General features: G+C 47.7%; 1 protein-coding gene and 1 long non-coding RNA gene across 2 annotated transcripts in view; both read left to right on the top strand.

Annotated features, from left to right (window-relative positions):
- Positions 1–20,072, top strand: part of MROH1 (maestro heat like repeat family member 1) — an 84,675-nt gene that overhangs the window by 21,184 nt on the left and 43,419 nt on the right. Inside the window, exons 8-14 of the mRNA XM_032700963.1 lie at positions 2,003–2,107; positions 4,049–4,190; positions 7,762–7,814; positions 8,901–9,008; positions 9,209–9,328; positions 10,318–10,440; positions 13,781–13,927. Of these exons, the coding sequence (XP_032556854.1) occupies positions 2,003–2,107; positions 4,049–4,190; positions 7,762–7,814; positions 8,901–9,008; positions 9,209–9,328; positions 10,318–10,440; positions 13,781–13,927 (798 nt within the window). The remainder of the gene's footprint in view (positions 1–2,002; positions 2,108–4,048; positions 4,191–7,761; positions 7,815–8,900; positions 9,009–9,208; positions 9,329–10,317; positions 10,441–13,780; positions 13,928–20,072) is intronic.
- Positions 14,350–15,377, top strand: LOC116793401. Its single transcript, XR_004359471.1, has 3 exons — positions 14,350–14,426; positions 14,714–14,809; positions 15,073–15,377. It is a non-coding gene; the product is annotated as an uncharacterized LOC116793401 (long non-coding RNA).

Here is a 20,072-nt window from a genome sequence, read left to right on the forward strand (position 1 = left end):
GGGATTGGGGCCATCCCATCCCAGGGGGGGTGATCGTGTGGGGGACACAGGAGGGATTGGGGCCATCCCAGGGGGGGTGATCCTTTGGGGGACACAGGAGGGATTGGGGCCATCCCAGGGGGGGTGATCCTTTGGGGGACACAGGAGGGATTGGGGCCATCCCAGGGGGGGTGATCCTGTGAGGGACAGAGGAGGGATTGGGGCCATCCCAGGGGGGATGATCCTGTGGGGGACATAGGAGGGATTGGGGCCATCCCATCCCATGGGGGATGATCCTGTGGGGGACACAGGAGGGATTGGGGCCATCCCATCCCATGGGGGATGATCCTATGGGGACACAGGAGGGTTTGAAGCCATCCCATCCCATGGGGGATGATCCTGTAGGGAACACAGGAGGGACTGGGGCCATCCCAGGGGGGATGATCCTATGGGGACACAGGAGGGATTGGGGCCATCCCATGGGGGATGATCCTGTGGGGACACAGGAGGGATTGTGGCCATCCCATGGGGGACACAGGAGGGATTGAGACCATCCCATGAGGGATGATCCTATGGGGGACACAGGAGGGATTGGGGCCATCCCAGGGGGGATGATCCTATGGGGGACACAGGAGGGATTGGGGCCAACCCATGGGGGGTGATCCTATGGGGGACACAGGAGGGATTGTGGCCATCCCATCCCATGGGAGACACAGGAGGGATTGTGACTGTCCCACCCCATGGAGGATGATCCTGTGGGGGACACAGGTGGGATTGAGGCCATCCCATGGGGGGTGATCCTGTGGGGGACACAGGAGGGATTGGGGGCATCCCATGGGGGACACAGGGTTGGGATTGGGGCCATCCCATCCCATGGGGGACACAGGAGGGATTGGGGCCATCCCATCCCATGGGGGACACAGGAGGGATTGTGACTGTCCCATCCCATGGGGGATGATCCTGTGGGGGACACAGGTGGGATTGGGGCCATCCCATCCCATGGGGGATGATCCTGTGGGGACACAGGAGGGATTGGGCTCATCCCATGAGGGATGATCCTGTGGGGGACACAGGTGGGATTGGGGCCATCCCATCCCATGGGGGACACGGGATTGGGATTGGGGCCATCCCATCCCTTGGGGGATGATCCTATGGGGACACAGGAGGGATTGGGGCCATCCCATCCCATGGGGGACACGGGATTGGGATTGGGGCCATCCCATCCCTTGGGGGATGATCCTATGGGGGACACAGGAGGGATTGGGGCCATTCCAGGGGGGGTGATCCTATGGGGGACACAGGAGGGATTGGGGCCATCCCATCCCATGGGGGACACAGGGTTGGGATTGGGGCCATCCCAGGGGGGGTGATCCTGTGGGGGACACAGGAGGGATTGGGGCCATCCCATCCCATGGGGGACACAGGAGGGATTGGGGCCATCCCATCCCACGGGGGATGATCCTGTGGGGACACAGGAGGGATTGGGGCCACCCCATGGGGGGTGATCCTGTGGGGACACAGGAGGGATTGGGGCCATCCCATCCCATGGGGGACACAGGAGGGATTGTGACTGTCCCATCCCATGGGGGATGATCCTATGGGGGACACAGGAGGGATTGTGACTGTCCCATCCCATGGGGGATGATCCTATGGGGGACACAGGAGGGATTGAGGCCATCCCATGGGGGACACAGGAGGGACTGGGGCCATCCCATCCCAGGGGGGATGATCCTATGGGGACACAGGAGGGATTGGGGCCATCCCATCCCATGGGGGACACAGGTGGGATTGGGGCCATCCCATCCCATGGGGGATGATCCTGTGGGGGATACAGGAGGGATTGGGGCCATCCCATCCCATGGGGGACACAGGTGGGATTGGGACCATCCCATGAGGAACACAGGAGGGATTGGGGCCATCCCATGGGGGATGATCCTATGGGGACACAGGAGGGATTGGGGCCATCCCATCCCATGGGGGACACAGGTGGGATTGGGGCCATCCCATCCCATGGGGGACACAGGAGGGATTGGGGCCATCCCACCCCATGGGGGATGATCTCATGCTCTCTTCCCTTCTTCTCGTAGCCAATCTTCCCTCTCCCCACGCTCTGACCACGAGACTCCTGGTGAGTGGCCTGGAGGGATGTTTTTCCCTGCCTTTCCCTGGATTTTGGTGCCTCCCTCAGCTTTCCCAGATGGTTCATAAGAGGCAAACCCCCCCCAAAAATCTGACCTGGGTTGCCCAGAGGAGCTGTGGCTGCTCCAGCCCTGGAAGTGTTCAAGTCCAGGTTGGATCAGCCCGGGATGGTGGGAGGTGTTCCTGGTTGGAACCAGGTGATCCTTAAAATCCCCTCTGACTCAAACCACTCTGTGATTCCATGGGGCATCCCTGGGAGTGTCCAAGTCCAGGTTGGATCAGCCTGGGATGGTGGGAGGTGACATTGCCCAGGGGGTTGGAACCAGGTGATCCTTAAAATCCCCTCTGACCCAAACCACTCTGTGATTCCATGGGGCATCCCTGGGAGTGTCCAAGGCCTGGTTGGATCAGCCCAGGATGGTGGGAGGTGTTCCTGGTTGGAACCAGGTGATCCTTAAAATCCCTCTGACCCAAACCACTCTGTGATCCCTGGGAGTGTCCAAGTCCAGGTTGGATCAGCCCAGGATGGTGGGAGGTGTCCCTGGTTGGAACCAGGTGATCCTCAAAATTCCCTCTGACCCTCTGAACCACTCTGTGATCCCTGGAAGTGTCCAAGTCCAGGTTGGATCAGCCCAGGATGGTGGGAGGTGTCCCTGGTTGGAACCAGGTGATCCTTAAAATCCCTTCTGACCCAAACCACTCTGTGATTCCATGGGGCATCCCTGGAAGAGTCCAAGGCCAGGTTGGATCAGCCTGGGATGGTGGGAGGTGTCATTGCCCAGGGGGTTGGAACCAGGTGATCCTTAAAATCCCTTTCCACCCAAACCACTCTGTGATCCCTGAAAGTGTCCAAGTCCAGGTTGGATCAGCCCGGGATGGTGGGAGGTGTCCCTGGTTGGAACCAGGTGATCCTTAAAATTCCCTCTGACCCTCTGAACCACTCTGTGATCCCTGGAAGTGTCCAAGTCCAGGTTGGATCACCCTGGGATAGTGGGAGGTGTTCCTGGTTGGAACCAGGTGATCCTTAAAATCCCCTCCCACCCAAACCACTCTGTGATTCCCTGGGGCATCCCTGGGAGTGTCCAAGTCCAGGTTGGATCAGCCCAGGATGGTGGGAGGTGTCCCTGCCCAGGGGGTTGGAACCAGATGATCCTTAAAATCCCTTCCAACCCAAACCACTCTGTGATTCCATGGAGCATCCCTGGAAGTGTCCAAGGCCAGGTTGGATCAACCTGGGATAGTGGGAGGTGTTCCTGGTTGGAATCAGGTGATCCTTAAAATCCCTCTGACCCAAACCACTCTGTGATCCCTGGGAGTGTCCAAGTCCAGGTTGGATCAGCCCAGGATGGTGGGAGGTGTCCCTGGTTGGAACCAGGTGATCCTCAAAATTCCCTCTGACCCTCTGAACCACTCTGTGATCCCTGGAAGTGTCCAAGTCCAGGTTGGATCAGCCTGGGATGGTGGGAGGTGTCCAAGGCTGGGTTGGATCAGCCTGGGATGTTGGGAGGTGTTCCTGGTTGGAACCAGGTGATCCTTAAAATCCCTTCCAACCCAAACCACTCTGTGATTCCATGGGGCATCCCTGGAAGTGTCCAAGTCCAGGTTGGATCAGCCTGGGATGGTGGGAGGTGTCCCTGGTTGGAACCAGGTGATCCTTAAAATCCCTCTGACCCAAACCACTCTGTGATTCCATGGGGCATCCCTGGAAGTGTCCAAGGCCAGGTTGGACAGGATTTTGGAGCAACCTGGGATAGGGGAAGGTGTCCCTGCCCCCTGAGCCGAAGGGACAAGACGCTCTTTGCGCTCCCTCCCGACCCAAACCGTTTAATGGTTCCACGACTCCCACTCCTGTGTTTTGTCCCATATTTCCCCCCTCACCTGGACACACCTTTCCCAGCACCCACCCCTTGTCCCATGTCCCCTTTTCCAGGTGGTCTCCTGCCACCCCTACGTGGGGGACGGCCGGGGCGCGGCCGCCCTGCGCCTGCTCCACGTCCTGCGCTCCGGCATCCACCCCGCCCTGGAACCCCCCTGGGACAAGAGCATCCCCCTCCTGGTGGAGCACCTGGAAGGTAAGGAAGGGAGGGGCTTCTCCTGGGATCACCTTCTGCAAGCTCAGTCAGAGAATCAGAGAATCAACTGGGTTGGAAGGGAGCTTCGAGATCATCCAGTCCAACCCTTGATGCGACCCCGCCGTGGTTCCCAGACCGAGGCACTGGGGGTGGGTTGAATTCCTCATCCCAATCCCAGGCTGGGATCCTGATCCTGACCCCTCAGCCAGGGGTGGGTTGAATTCCTCATCCCAATCCCAGGCTGGGCTCCTGATCCTTCTCCTGACCCTTCATCCAGGGGTGGCTTCAATTCCTCATCCCAATCCCAAACTGGGCTCCTGATCCTGATCCTGACCCCTCAGACAGGGGTGGGTTGAATTCCTCATCCCAATCCCAGGCTGGGCTCCTGATCCTGATCCTGACCCCACAGCCAGGGGTGGGTTGGATTCCTCATCCCAATCCCAAACTGGGCTCCTGATCCTTCTCCTGACCCTGCATCCAGGAATGGGTTGAATTCCTCATCCCAATCCCAGCCTGGGCTCCTGATCCTGACTCTGCATCCAGGGGTGGGTTGAATTCCTCATCCCAGTCCCAGGCTGGGCTCATTCTCCTTCTCCTGACACTGCACCCAGGAGTGGGTTGAATTCCTCATCCCAATCCCAAAATGGGCTCCTCATCCTGATCCTGATCCTGCATCCAGGGGTGGGTTGAATTACTCATCCCAGTTCCAAACTGGGCTCCTGATCCTGATCCTGACCCCTCAGACAGGGGTGGCTTCAATTCCTCATCCCAATCCCAGGCTGGGATCCTGATCCTTCTCCTGACCCTTCATCCAGGGGTGGGTTGAATTCCTCATCCCAATCCCAGGCTGGGCTCCTGATCCTGACCCTGCATCCAGGAATGGGTTGAATTCCTCATCCCAATCCCAGGCTGGGCTCCTGATCCTGATCCTGCATCCAGGGGTGGGTTGAATTCCTCATCCCCTGTTTTAATAAGGAATTTAATCACCCTGGAGCCACTAATTCCAACCGGGAGCGTCCCGGTGGGGTCAGTCCTGGCGGGTTGGGTGTAGGACAGGGAATATTTGAGGGTTGGTTTGTCCCTGCTGTGGGATGGATGGAAATCAGAGTCATCCCGGGATGGGTTGGGCTGGGAATGACCTTTGAGGTCCTGGAGGAACTCGATGATCCTCAAGGTCCCTTCCAACCCAAGCCATTCCATGACTCCAGGATCAGCCATTCCCACCCCCTGCCGTGGGCAGGGACACCTCCCACCATCCCAGGGGGATCCAACCTGCCCTGGGACACTCCCAGGGATGGAGCAGCCACAGCTCCTCTGGGAATTCCAGCCCAGCCCCTCCCCACCCTCCCAGCCAGGAATTCCTTCCCAATATCCCGTGGAAACCTCCCCTTTTCCAGTTTGAAGCCATTCCCTGTGTCCCGTGAGCAGGAACATCCCCAGGAAGGACCAAGTGTGAGCTCAGAGGGTGGAAAAGGATTCCCAGGCCTGGCCTAACCCCTGATCCCAGTATCCCCAATTTCCAGGGGGATATTCCTCCATTCCCTCCTCCTTCCTTAAGTCCCGTTGGCTGAGCTGCAGGAGTTGGGGTGGGATTGCAGGAGTTGGGGTGGGAATGCAGGAGTTTGGGATTGCAGGAATGGGGGTGGGATTGCAGGAATTGGGGTGGGATTGCAGGAGTTGGGGTGGGATTGCAGGAGTTGGGGTGGGATTGCAGGAGTTTGGGATTGCAGGAGTTGGGTGGGATTGCAGGAGTTGGGGTGGGATTGCAGGAGTTGGGGTGGGATTGCAGGAGTTTGGGATTGCAGGAGTTGGGTGGGATTGCAGGAGTTTGGGATTGCAGGAGTTGGGTGGGATTGCCCGAGTTGGGGTGGGATTGCAGGAATTGGGGTGGGATTGCAGGAGTTTGGGATTGCAGGAATTGGGGTGGGATTGCAGGAATTGGGGTGGGATTGCAGGAGTTTGGGATTGCAGGAGTTTGGGGTGAGATTGCAGGAGTGACATCCATTCCCACCCCCTGCCGTGGGCAGGGACACCTCCCACCATCCCAGGGTTGATCCAACCTGCCCTTTGGACTCTTCCAGGGATGGAGCAGCCACAGCTCCTCTGGGAATTCCATCCCAGCCCCTCCCCACCCTCCCAGCCAGGAATTCCTTCCCAATATCCCGTGGAAACCTCCCCTTTTCCAGTTTGAAGCCATTCCCTGTGTCCCGTGAGCAGGAACATCCCAAGGAAGGACCAAGTGTGAGCTCAGAGGGTGGAAAAGGATTCCCAGGCCTGGCCTAACCCCTGATCCCAGTATCCCCAATTTCCAGGGGGATATTCCTCCATTCCCTCCTCCTTCCTTAAGTCCCGTTGGCTGAGCTGCAGGAGTTGGGGTGGGATTGCAGGAGTTGGGGTGGGATTGCAGGAGTTTGGGATTGCAGGAGTTGGGGTGGGATTGCAGGAATTGGGGTGGGATTGCAGGAGTTTGGGATTGCAGGAGTTTGGAATTGCAGGAATATGGGGTGGGATTGCAGGAGTTAGGGTGGGATTGCAGGAGTTTGGGGTGGGATTGCAGGAGTTTGGGATTGCAGGAGTTTGGGATTGCAGGAGTTGGGGTGGGATTGCAGGAATTGGGGTGGGATTGCAGGAATTGGGGTGGGAATGCAGGAGTTTGGGGTGGGATTGCAGGAGTTTGGGATTGCAGGAGTTGGGGTGGGATTGCAGGAGTTTGGGATTGCAGGAAATGGGGTGGGATTGCAGGAGTTTGGGGTGGGATTGCTTGAGTTTGGGATTGCAGGAATTGGGGTGGGATTCCAGGAATTGGGGTGGGATTGCAGGATTTTGGGGTAGGATTGCAGGAATTGGGGTGGGATTCCAGGAATTGGGGTGGGATTGCAGGATTTTGGGGTAGGATTGCAGGAATTGGGGTGGGATTGCAGGAGTTGGGGTGGGATTGCAGGAGTTTGGGGTGGGATTGCAGGAATTGGGGTGGGATTGCAGGAGTTGGGGTGGGATTGCAGGAGTTGGGGTGGATTGCAGGAATTGGGGTGGGATTGCAGGAGTTGGGGTGGGATTGCAGGAGTTGGGGTGGGATTGCAGGAATTGGGGTGGGATTGCAGGAATTGGGGTGGGATTGCAGGAGTTTGGGGTGGGATTGTAGGAGTTTGGGGTGGGATTGCAGGAGTTGTGGTGGGATTGCAGGAGTGACATCCATTCCCACCCCCTGCCAGGGGCAGGGACACCTCCCACCATCCCAGGGGGATCCAACCTGCCCTTGGACACTCCCAGGGATGGGGCACCCACAGCTTCTCTGGGAATTCCATCCCAGCCCCTCCCCACCCTCCCAGCCAGGAATCCCTTCCCAATATCCCACCTAACCCTGGGAAGCCATTCCCTGTGTGCTGTCCCTCCAGCCCTTGTCCCCAGTCCCTCTCCAGCTCTCCTGGAGCCCCTTCAGGCCCTGGAATGTGCTCCAAGCTCTCCCTGGATCCTCCCCCTTCTCCAGGTGAACATTCCCAGCTCTCCCAGCCTGGCTCCAGGTGCCTCTGGATGACCAGTGTAACCAGTATCCGACTGTGCTTTTTCCTAGAGAACACGGAGAAGTCCCTGTCCCAGCAGGAATGGGAGGAGAAGCTGCTGCAGGTGAGGATCCCTGTGCTGGGAGGGCTGGGGGGAGGGCAGGGGACAGGCTTTCCCTGGATTTTGGCTCTTGGAAAAGGAGATTCCAGCAGCTTTCCATGAGACATCCAGGGTGAGAATCCAAAGGTCCAGCAGCTTTCCAAGGGATCCCTGGTGAGAATCCAAAGGTCCAGCAGCTTTTTATGGGGATCCAGGGTGAGAATCCAAAGGTCCAGCAGCTTTCCAAGGGATCCAGGATGGGAATCCAAAGGTGCAGCAGCTTTCCAAGGGATCCCTGGTGAGATTCCAAAGGTCCAGCAGTTTTCCATGGGGATCCAGGGTGAGAATCCAAAGGTCCAGCAGCTTTCCAAGGGATCCCTGGTGAGAATCCAAAGGTCCAGGAGCTTTCCCTGGGGATGCAGGGTGAGAATCCAAAGGTCCAGGAGCTTTCCATGGGGATCCAGTGTAGGTCCAGCAGCTTTCCATGAGACATCCAGGTTGAGAATCCAAAGGTCCAGGAGTTTCCCCTGGGGATCCAGGGTGAGAATCCAAAGGTCCAGTAGTTTTCCAAGGGATCCAGGGAGAGAATCCAGAGGTTCAGCAGCTTTTTTTGGGGATCCAGGGTGAGAATCCAAAGGTCCAGCAGCTTTCCAAGGAGATCCAGGGTGAGAATCCAAAGGTCCAGTAGTTTTCCAAGACATCCAATTTGAGAATCCAAAGGTCCAGGAGTTTTCCATGGGGATCCCTGGTGAGAATCCAAAGGTCCAGCAACTTTCCAAGGGATCCCTGGTGAGAATCCAAAGGTGCAGGATCTTTCCAAGGGATCCAGGGTGAGAATCCAAAGGTGCAGGAGCTTTCCATGGGGATGCAGGGTGAGAATCCAAAGGTCCAGCAGCTTTCCAAGATAATCCAGGGTGAGAATCCAAAGGTCCAGGAGCTTTTTATGGGGATCCAGGGTGGGAATCCAAAGGTCCAGCAGCTTTCCATGGGGATCCAGGAGTGACAGCCACCCATTCCAAAGGTCCAGCAGCTTTCCCTGGGGCTGTGGGAGTCTGTGGCTCCGGGAGCAGGGGGTTTTTTTTGGGATGCTGAGGGTTTTTTGGGACGCAGTTCCTGCAGGACAGCCTGGCGGCCGTGCCGGACGACACGTGGAGCTGCCCCTTGGTGACCGAGATGTGCCGCCAGCTGAGCAGCTACAACGGCTCCCACCTGGAAAAGGTGAGGCTTGGGAAGGCCCTGGGAAGGGCTAGGAGTGGCCAATCCAGCTGGGAAAGGGTCTGGGAGGGAAGGAGGACCACCAGGAAGGGAATGCTGGAAGTGGAATGTTGTCCCAAGGCTTTTCCTGCGCCGGTCAGACCCGACTCGTGGCGTCTTCGGGGGGGGGTCCCCCACGGTCACATTCCCGTTGCTTTTCCCAGAATTTCCTGTATAAATGCATCGGGACGACCCTGGGAGCCTGTGCCAGCAAGGAGCTGGTGCAGAAGCAGCTCCAGGAGCTCCTGGAGACAGCCAGGTACCAGGAGGAGGCCGAGAGGGAGGTGAGGAATTGGTGCCAGGGGACGTCTGGTGGTCCTGCCACGCCGGGCTCTCCCTCCAGGGGGGGAGGTTTATTTGGGATATTGGGGGAAATTCCCTCCTGGGAATCCCTCCCATCCCTGGATCCCCATCCCTTGGGGGGGGGGGTGGGGTGGGATTGAGCATCCCTGGGGAGGTGGCACTTGGGGACACTGGAAGGGGTGGGTGGGCTGGGTGGGATCGAGGGGGGGGGGGGATTTTCCAAACTGAGCCATTCCGCGTCCCGTGGTCCGGCTTGGCACCTCTCTGGGCAGCCTGCTCCGGGTGTTCCAGCGCCCTCAGCGCGAAAAACTCCTTTCCTCTGGCCTGAACCTGCCCCTTTTTTGGTTTAAAACCGTCATCCCTTGTCCCCCTCCCTGCTAAAGTCGTGGAATTCCGGGATGGTCCGGGCGGGAAGGGACTTTAAAGCCTCGTCCCACCCCCTGCCTCCCGCTATCCCAGGTTGCTGCTCCGACCCGGCCTCGGGCACTTCCAGGGATGGGGCAGCCACAGCTCCTCCTGGGAATTCCATCCCAGCCTCCCACCACCCTCCCAGGGAGGAATTTCCAAGCTTTTGGAAGCTTTGCAGGATATTTCCCCCCCCCCCCCTTTCCAGCTCGTTTTCCCCTTTCCCTGCCCCCGGAGCTGAGGTCGGGATGGAGCTTTTCCTGCCCATTCCCAGCTGCTCTTCCTGGCTCTTCTCCAGCTCATCCCACTCCATCTGGAGCTTCTCTGTTTATGGATTCCCAGCCCAGGACTCGCCCAGCCCGCCCCATTCCCAACTTCCCACTGGGAATTGTGCCTGTCTGTCCACATCCCAACCTGTCACCCAGGCAGTGACGGTGTCATCGTGCCCGGAATTCCCTCGGCACGGGAATTAAAGCCATAAACAGGCTCTGGGAGCATGAGCTGGGGCTGCCCAATTAATTGCCCGGGCTGTTAATGGGGTTTTTTTCTCCCCTCCTTCCCTCAGGGACTCGCTTCCTGCTTCGGGATCTGTGCCATAAATCACCTGGAGGAGACCTTGGCCAAGCTGGAGGATTTTGTGAGGTCGGACGTGTTCAAGAAATCCGTGGGGCTCTTCAGCATCTTCAAGGTGAGAGATGAGGGAAGGGAGTCGTGCCCTGGCTGGGAGTGGGAAATCGGGGCTGGGGTCGGGAGGGGAGGGATCCTGAGGGATGGATCATGAGGGATGGGATCATGAGGGATGGGATCGTCAGGGATGGGATCATCAGGGGTGAGATCGTCAGGGATGGATCATCAGGGATGGATCATCAGGGATGAATCATCAGGGATGGATCATGAGGGATGGATCATCAGGGGTGGGATTATCAGGGATGGGATTATCAGGGATGGATCATGAGGGATGGGATCATCAGGGGTGGGATTATCAGGGATGGGATTATCAGGGATGGATCATCAGGGGTGGGATCATCAGGGGTGGGATCATCAGGGGTGGGATTATCAGGGATGGATCATCAGGGATGGATCATCAGGAGTGGGATCATCAAGGATGGGATCATCAGGGGTGGGATCATCAGGGAAGGGATCCTGAGGGGTAGATCATCAGGAATGAGATTATCAGGGATGGGATGATCAGGGATGGATGATCAGGGATGGGATCATCAGGGGTGGATCATCAGGGAAGGGATCATGAGGGATGGATCCTCATGGATGGATCCTCAGGGGTGGGATCATCAGGGATGGATCATCAGGAGTGGGATCATCAGGGGTGGATCATCAGGGATGGGATCATCAGGGATGAGATTATCAGGGATGGGATGATCAGGGATGGGATCATCAGGGGTGGATCATCAGGGATGGGATCATCAGGGATGGATCCTCAGGGATGGATCCTCAGGGATGGATCATCAGGGATGGGATCATCAGGGATGGATCATCAGGGATGGATCCTCAGGGATGGATCCTCAGGGATGGGATTATCAGGGGTGGGATCCTCAGGGATGGATCATCAGGGGTGGGATCATCAGGGATGGATCATCAGGGGTGAATCCTCAGGGGTGGATCATCAGCAGGGGAAATGAACCCAACTCAAAAGAGAGATTATAAATCAGAATAACAATTTAATAAAACAATACAATAACTGTGATTATACAGGCAAACAACTGGTTTGAACCCACAAACCCCAAATGTATGACCCAGCACCCTGGGGCAGGAACAGAGTGGGGTTTGTTGGGCCCCCCCTGAGTCCAAAGGAAAAGGAGAGGGGAAAAAACCTGTTGGTGAGAGTGGTGGTCACAGTGTGGTGGAGAGTGGTGGTCACAGTCTGGTGGAGAGTGGTGGTCACAGTGTGGAGGAGAGTGGTGGTCACAGTCTGGTTGAGAGTGGTGGTCACAGTGTGGTGGAGAGTGGTGGTCACAGTGTGGTGGAGAGTGGTGGTCACAGACTGGTGGAGAGTGGTGGTCAGTGTGGGTGAGAGTGGTGGTCACAGTCTGATCAAGAGTGGTGGTCACAGTGTGGTTGAGAGTGGTGGTCACAGTGTGGTCGAGAGTGGTGGTCACAGTGTGGTTGAGAGTGGTGGTCACAGTCTGGTTGAGAGTGGTGGTCACAGTGTGGTTGAGAGTGGTGGTCACAGTGTGGTCGAGAGTGGTGGTCACAGTGTGGTTGAGAGTGGTGGTCACAGTGTGGTGGAGAGTGGTGGTCACAGTGTGGTTGAGAGTGGTGGTCACAGTGTGGTCGAGAGTGGTGGTCACAGTGTGGTTGAGAGTGGTGGTCACAGTCTGGTTGAGAGTGGTGGTCACAGTGTGGTTGAGAGTGGTGGTCACAGTGTGGTCGAGAGTGGTGGTCACAGTGTGGTTGAGAGTGGTGGTCAGTGTGGGTGAGAGTGGTGGTCACAGTGTGGGTGAGAGTGGTGGTCACAGTCTGGTTGAGAGTGGTGGTCACAGTGTGGTTGAGAGTGGTGGTCAGTGTGGGTGAGAGTGGTGGTCACAGTGTGGGTGAGAGTGGTGGTCACAGTGTGGTTGACAGTGGTGGTCACAGTGTGGTTGAGAGTGGTGGTCACAGTGTGGTCGAGAGTGGTGGTCACAGTGTGGTTGAGAGTGGTGGTCAGTGTGGGTGAGAGTGGTGGTCACAGTGTGGGTGAGAGTGGTGGTCACAGTCTGGTTGAGAGTAGTGGTCACAGACTGGTTGGGAGTGGTGGTCACAGTGTGGTTGAGAGTGGTGGTCACAGTGTGGTCAAGAGTGGTGGTCACAGTGTGGTTGAGAGTGGTGGTCACAGTGTGGTCAAGAGTGGTGGTCACAGTGTGGTTGAGAGTGGTGGTCACAGTCTGATCAAGAGTGGTGGTCACAGTCTGGTTGAAAAGTGGTGGTCACAGTGTGGTTGAGAGTGGTGGTCACAGTGTGGTTTAGAGTGGTGGTCACAGTCTCAACCCTCCTATCTCACAGTTCCCCACTGGGTGTGAGCACAGGAACACCCTCCTGTCTCACAGTTCCAGGATGGATGTGAGCACAGGAACACCCTCCTATCTCACAGTTCCTGGATGGGTGTGAGCACAGGAACACCCTCCTATCTCACAGTTCCACAGTGTGTGTGAGCACAGGAACACCCTCCTATCTCACAGTTCCACAGTGTGTGTGAGCACAGGAACACCCTCCTGTCTCACAGTTCCACAGTGGGTGTGAGCACAGGAACACCCTCCTATCTCACAGTTCCACACTAAGGACAGGAACACCCTCCTATCTCACAGTTCCAGGATGGGTGTGAGCACAGGAACACCCTCCTGTCTCACAGTTCCACAGTGGGTGTGAGCACAGGAACACCCTCCTATCTCACAGTTCCACACTGAGCACAGGAACACCCTCCTATCTCACAGTTCCACACTAAGGACAGGAACACCCTCCTATCTCACAGTTCCCTGATGGGTGTGAGCACAGGAACACCCTCCTATCTCACAGTTCCACACTGAGGACAGGAACACCCTCCTATCTCACAGTTCCACACTGAGCACAGGAACACCCTCCTGTCTCACAGTTCCACACTAAGGACAGGAACACCCTCCTATCTCACAGTTCCAGGATGGGTGTAAGGACAGGAACACCCTCCTATCTCACAGTTCCACACTGAGGACATGAACACCCTCCTACCTCACAGTTCCAGGATGGGTGTGAGCACAGGAACACCCTCCTATCTCACAGTTCCACGATGGGTGTGAGCACAGGAACACCCTCCTATCTCACAGTTCCAGGATGGGTGTAAGGACAGGAACACCCTCCTGTCTCCCAGGCCTCTTAACACCCACTTTACACCCCGACGAGTCCCGGTTGCTCTGGGCAGAGGGTGCAAATAGTTGATCGACAACAGTTTCTTGGTCAATGGCCTGGAAGGCTCCGGAACACCCAATTTTGGGTTCCACCCCCCCGGTGACCAACCCCCTCCCAGCTGTTCTCACCAGGACACCCCCCTACCCCTCTCCCAGGACCGCAGCGACACGGAGGTGGAGAAGATCAAGAGCACCCTCATCCTGTGCTACGGGCACGTGGCCGTGGCCGCCCCCCGCGAGCTCGTCCTGCCCCGCGTCGAGGCCGACATCCTCAGGAACGTCTTCCAGTACTTCCACACCAAGGTGAGCTCCCCCCCCCCCTCCTTCCCGGGGAGCAACCGGCAGCGGATCCCCCGGATGGATCCTGGAGGGGTGTGTCCGTCCCTAACGGTGTGTTTTTCCCCCCCCCCGCTTGTTCAGGTTCTGGGGATAAGAGTAGAGACCAAGGTACAGCGTGAGTGAGTGAGAGGCGCTTGCTCTGCTCTGCTCTTCCTTGGCTCCTCTGTCTCTCTCTCTCTCTGTCTCTCTCTCTCGGCCTTTTCCCGGCGGGATTTGGGGGGGGGGGGGAGCTGCTCCTCATCCCCAGGCTTGGGTTTTCCAAGGGATCGTTCCTTAAGCGGTCCCAAAACTCTGGATGGTTCCCTCAGCGGTCCCAAAACTCCCAGCAGAGAGGGAGTGGGAAAGAACTTCCTGGTGGGATTGGGGGGAGCTGCTCCTCATCCCAGGCTTGGGTTTTCCAAGGGATCGTTCCTTAAGCGATCCCAAAACTCCCAGCAGAGAGGGATTGGGAAAGAACTTCCTGGTGGTCCCAAAACTCCCAGCAGAGAGGGACTGGGAAAGAACTTCCTGGTGGGATTGGGAAGGAACTTCCTGGTGGGATTGGGAAGGAACTTCCTGGTGGGACTGGGAAGGAACTTCCTGGTGGGATTGGGAAAGAACTTCCTGGTGGGATTGGGAAGGAACTTCCTGGTGGGATTGGGAAAGAACTTCGTGGTGGGATTGGGAAAGAACTTCGTGGTGGGATTGGGAAAGAACTTCCTGGTGGGATTGGGAAGGAACTTCCTGGCGGGATTGGGAAAGAACTTCCAGGTGGGATTGGGAAAGAACTTCCTGGTGGGATTGGGGAAGAACTTCCTGGTGGGATTGGGAAAGAACTTCCTGGTGGGATTGGGAAAGAACTTCCTGGTGGGATTGGGAAGGAACTTCGTGGTGGGATTGGGAAAGAACTTCCAGGTGGGATTGGGAAAGAACTTCCTGGTGGGATTGGGGAAGAACTTCCTGGTGGGATTGGGAAAGAACTTCCTGGTGGGATTGGGAAAGAACTTCCTGGTGGGATTGGGAAAGAACTTCCTGGTGGGATTGGGAAAGAACTTCCAGGTGGGATTGGGAAAGAACTTCCTAGTGGTCCCAAAATTCCCAGCAGAGAGGGATTGGGAAGGAACTTCCAGGTGGGATTGGGAAAGAATTTCCTGGTGGGATTGGGAAAGAACTTCCTGGTGGGATTGGGAAAGAACTTCGTGGTGGGATTGGGAAAGAACTTCCTGGTGGGATTGGGAAGGAACTTCCTGGCGGGATTGGGAAAGAACTTCCTGGTGGGATTGGGAAAGAACTTCCTGGTGGGATTGGGAAAGAACTTCCTGGTGGGACTGGGAAAGAACTTCCTGGAGGGATTGGGAAGGAACTTCCTGGTGGGATTGGGAAAGAACTTCCTGGTGGGATTGGGAAAGAACTTCCTGGTGGGATTGGGGGGAGCTGGAGGATCATATTAGATTTTTATTTTTTAATTTTAGTTTTGGTTTTACTTTCATTCCTCATTTATCTTTAGAGCCCTGTTTGTATTTTATTTATATTTCTTTTTAATTTTTCTTCTTTTTTTTTTTTTTAAATTTTTCTTCCTTTTTAAATATTCTTTTTTTTTTAATTTTTCTTCTGGTTTTTATTTTTCTTCTGGTTTTTGTTTTTGTTTTCCTTCTTTTTTTTGTTTTTCTTCTTGTTTTTGTTCTTCTTCTTTTTATTTTTCTTCTTCTTTTTATTTTTCTTCTTTTTATTTTTCTTCTTTTTATTTTTCTTCTTTTTATTTTCCTTCTTTTTATTTTTCTTCTTCTTTTTATTTTTCTTCTTTTTATTTTTCTTCTTCTTTTTATTTTTCTTCTTTTTATTTTTCTTCTTTTTATTTTTCTTCTTTTTATTTTTCTTCCTGTTTTTTCTTTTTCTTCTTCTTTTTATTCCTCTTCTTTTTATTTTTCTCCTTTTTATTTTTCTTCTTTTTATTTTTCTTCTTCTTTTTATTTTTCTTCTTTTTATTTTTCTTCTTTTTATTTTTCTTCTTTTTATTTTTCTTTTTATTTTTCTTCCTGTTTTTTTTCTTTTTATTTTTATTTTTCTTCTTTTTTTTTAATTTTTATTGTTCTTTTTATTTTTCTTCTTCTTTTTATTTTTCTTCTTTTTATTTTTCTTCCTGTTTTTTCTTTTTCTTTTTATTTTTCTCCTTTTTTTTAATTTTTATTTTTATTTTTCTTCTTTTTTTAATTTTTATTGTTCTTTTTATTTTTCTTCTTTTTATTTTTCTTCTTTTTATTTTCATTCTTCTTTATATTTTCTCCTTCTTTTTATTTTTCTTCTTCCTTCTATTTTTCATTCCTTACCCCAATCTTTATTTTTTATTCATCCTTCATCCCCATTTTTACATTTTTTATTCCTTTTTAACCCTTTTTTTCCCACACATTATATTTAATTTCCAACCCCATTTCCACACTTTAATTTATCTCCTTTTTGGCCCTTTTCCTCTGGGATTTTGGGGCTCCACCAATGGAAATTATTCATTATTATTATTATTATTATTATTATTATTATTATTATCAATTTATTATTTTATTATTATTATTAAACATCATTATTATTCATTGTTATGATTACTACTATAATTATAATTATTTTTATTTAATTTTATTATTATTTTATTATTATATATTATCATACATTATTATATATTATTATTTATTTATTTAAATTAATCAATACTATTATAATATATTAGTATCTCTTATTATATATAATTATTTGTTTAAATGAACTCATATTATTATAATATAATATTATGATATATTATTAAATGTTATATGTCATTAATTATTTATCTATCTTAATTAACATTATGATAATATACTATTATGATATATTATTAAATGTTATATATCATTAATTATTTATCTATCTTAATTAATATTATTATAATATAATATTATGATATATTATTAAATGGTATATAAAATTAATTATTTATCTATTTTAATTAAAATTATTATAATATAATATTATGATATATTATTAAAAGTTATATATCATTAATTATTTACCTATTTTAATTAATATTATTATAATATACTATCCTGATATATTATTAAATGTTATATAAAATTAACTATTTATCTATTATAATTAAAATTATCATAATATACTATTATGATATATTATTAAATGTTATATATCATTATTTATTTATCTATTTTAATTAATATTATTATAATGTAATATTATGATATATTATTAAATGTTATATAAAATTAACTATTTTTCTATTATAATGAATATTATTATAATATAATATTATGATATATTATTAAATGCTATATAAAATTAACTATTTATCTATTTTAATTAATGTTATCATAATATAATATTATGATACATTATTAAATGTTATATGTCATTAATTATTTATCTCTTTTAATTAATATTATTATAATATTATGATATATTATTAAATGTTATATAAAAAACTATTTATCTTTTATAATTAAAATTATTATAATATAATATTATGATATATTATTAAAAGTTATATGTCATTAATTATTTACCTATTTTAATTAATATTATTATAATATACTATTATGATACATTATTAAATGTTATATATCATTAATTATTTATCTATCTTAATTAATATTATTATAATATAATATTATCATATATTATTAAATGTTATATATAATTAACTATTTCTTTATTTTTAATTAACATTATTATAGTATATTAATATTATCATAATATAATATTATGATATATTATTAAATGTTATCTATCATTAACTATTTCTTTATTTTAATTAACACTATTATATGTTATTTATTTCTTTATTTAAATTAATCAATATTATATTATATTTTAATACATTATTATCTATCATTATCTATCATTATTTATTTAAATGAAACAATATTATTACCATATAATAATATTATACATTATTAAATGTTATATATCATTAATTATTTTTTATTTTAATTCATCTCATTGTAATATAATATTATGAGACATTTTTATATATTATTATTGTATAATAATAATAATAATAATGGTAGTAATAGTAACCATTATTTTAATTTCAATATGTTTAATTGGACAATGAAGAATAAAATCAGAATATAATAATAATAATAATAATAATGATAATAATAATAATAATAATGATAATGATAATGATAATAATATAATACCAGCAATAACAAAAATATCAAACATTATTTTAATTTCAATAATTTACACTTCATTTCAATAATTTATTATATTTACTCTCTCTAATATATAGAATTCAACATTAATAATAAAATTAAGTTTATTAAATAATAAAATTAGTAATTCTAATTGTTATTAAACTGTAAATTAATGCTGTGATAAGTATTAATAATTAATAGTCTATTTATAATAACTATTAAATAATAAAATGACTATTTCTGATTCTTATTAAACTATAAATTAACACTTATAATTCATTGCACATTTATAATAATTATTAAATAATAAAATTATTAGTTCTAAACATTATTAAACTAGAAATTAATAGTTCTAAAATTCTGAATGAATGATGAATAAACAATGCATTGAATATTTATAATAATTATTAAGCAATAAAATAATTAATTATAATTCCTATTAAACTATAAATTAATACGTTAATAATTCTTAATAAATTAATAATTCATCATCTATTTATGATAATTATTAAATAACAAATTTCCTAATTATTATTAAACTACAAGTTAATACCTGGATAATTCTGAATAAATTCTTAATAAATAATTAGTAGTTTATTTATAATAATTAAATAATAAAATTATTGCTACTCTACTAATTATTACTAAATTATTAATAACTCACAGCATATTTATAATAATTATTAAATAATTCTTATTAAACTATAAATTAATACTTTTATAATTCGGAATAAATTATTAATAAATAACAGTCTATTTATAATAACTATTGAATAATAAAAGTGCCCATTCTAATTCCTATTAAACCGTAAATTAATAGTTTTAAAATTCTTAATTGATTATTAATAAGTAATTCATATTATATTTAGAATTATTATTAAATAATAAAATTGTTATTTCTAATTCTTGTTGAACTATAAATTAATACTTCGTTAATCCTTAATAAATTCTAAATAAATAATTATTAGTCTCTTTATAATAATTATTAGATAATAAAATTGCTACTTCTAGTCCTTATTACACTAGAAATTAATAGTTTAATAATTATTAGTAAATTATTAATAATTCACAGTATATTTATAATTATTATTATATAATAAAATTCCTATTTCTAAGTCTTGTTAAACTGTGAATTAATACTTTGATAATTATGAATACATTATTAATAAATAATTAACAGTCTATGTATAATAATTATTAAATAATAAAATTACGAGTTCTAAATATTATTGAAGTATAAATTAACAGGTTTATAACTCTGAATAAATTCTGAATAAATAATTCGTAGCATATTTCTAATAATTATTAAATCATAAAATGACTAATTCTAATTCTTATGAAACTATAAATGAAGACTTTGATAATTCTTACTAAATTCTTAATGAATAATTCACAGTATGTTTATAACTATTATACTTTGATAAGTATTAATAAATTGATAATAAATAATTAATGGTCTATTTATGATACCTATGAAATAATAAAATGACTAATTCTAGTTCTTATGGGACTATAAATTAATACTTCGATGATTCTTAAGAAATTATGAATAAATAATTAATAGTCTATTTATAATAACTATTAAATGAAAAAAATTATTAGTTCTGGTTCTTATTAAACTATAAATAATACTTTTATAATTCTGAATAAAGTACGACTAAATAATTAATAGCTAATTAATCATAATGAAGAATTAAATGCCCCCCCCAAAAATATTTCCACACCTCCTGGAAAGTTCTCCTTGGGGGGGGGGGGCCTCCCCGTTTCCATGGCGACCGTGGGGGGGGGTCCAGGGAGTCCCCGTTGCCATGGCGACCGTGGGGAAGGGTCCGGGGGTCCCCGTTGCCATGGCGACCGTGGGGGGTCCCCGTTGCCATGGCGACCATGTGGATGGGCTCGGGGGGGGTCCCCGTTGCCATGGCGACCGTGGGGATGGATCCAGGGGTGTCCCC

The sequence above is a fragment of the Chiroxiphia lanceolata genome, chromosome 1 (genome assembly GCF_009829145.1).
Source record: "Chiroxiphia lanceolata isolate bChiLan1 chromosome 1, bChiLan1.pri, whole genome shotgun sequence".
Classification (NCBI taxonomy): Eukaryota; Metazoa; Chordata; class Aves; order Passeriformes; family Pipridae; genus Chiroxiphia; species Chiroxiphia lanceolata.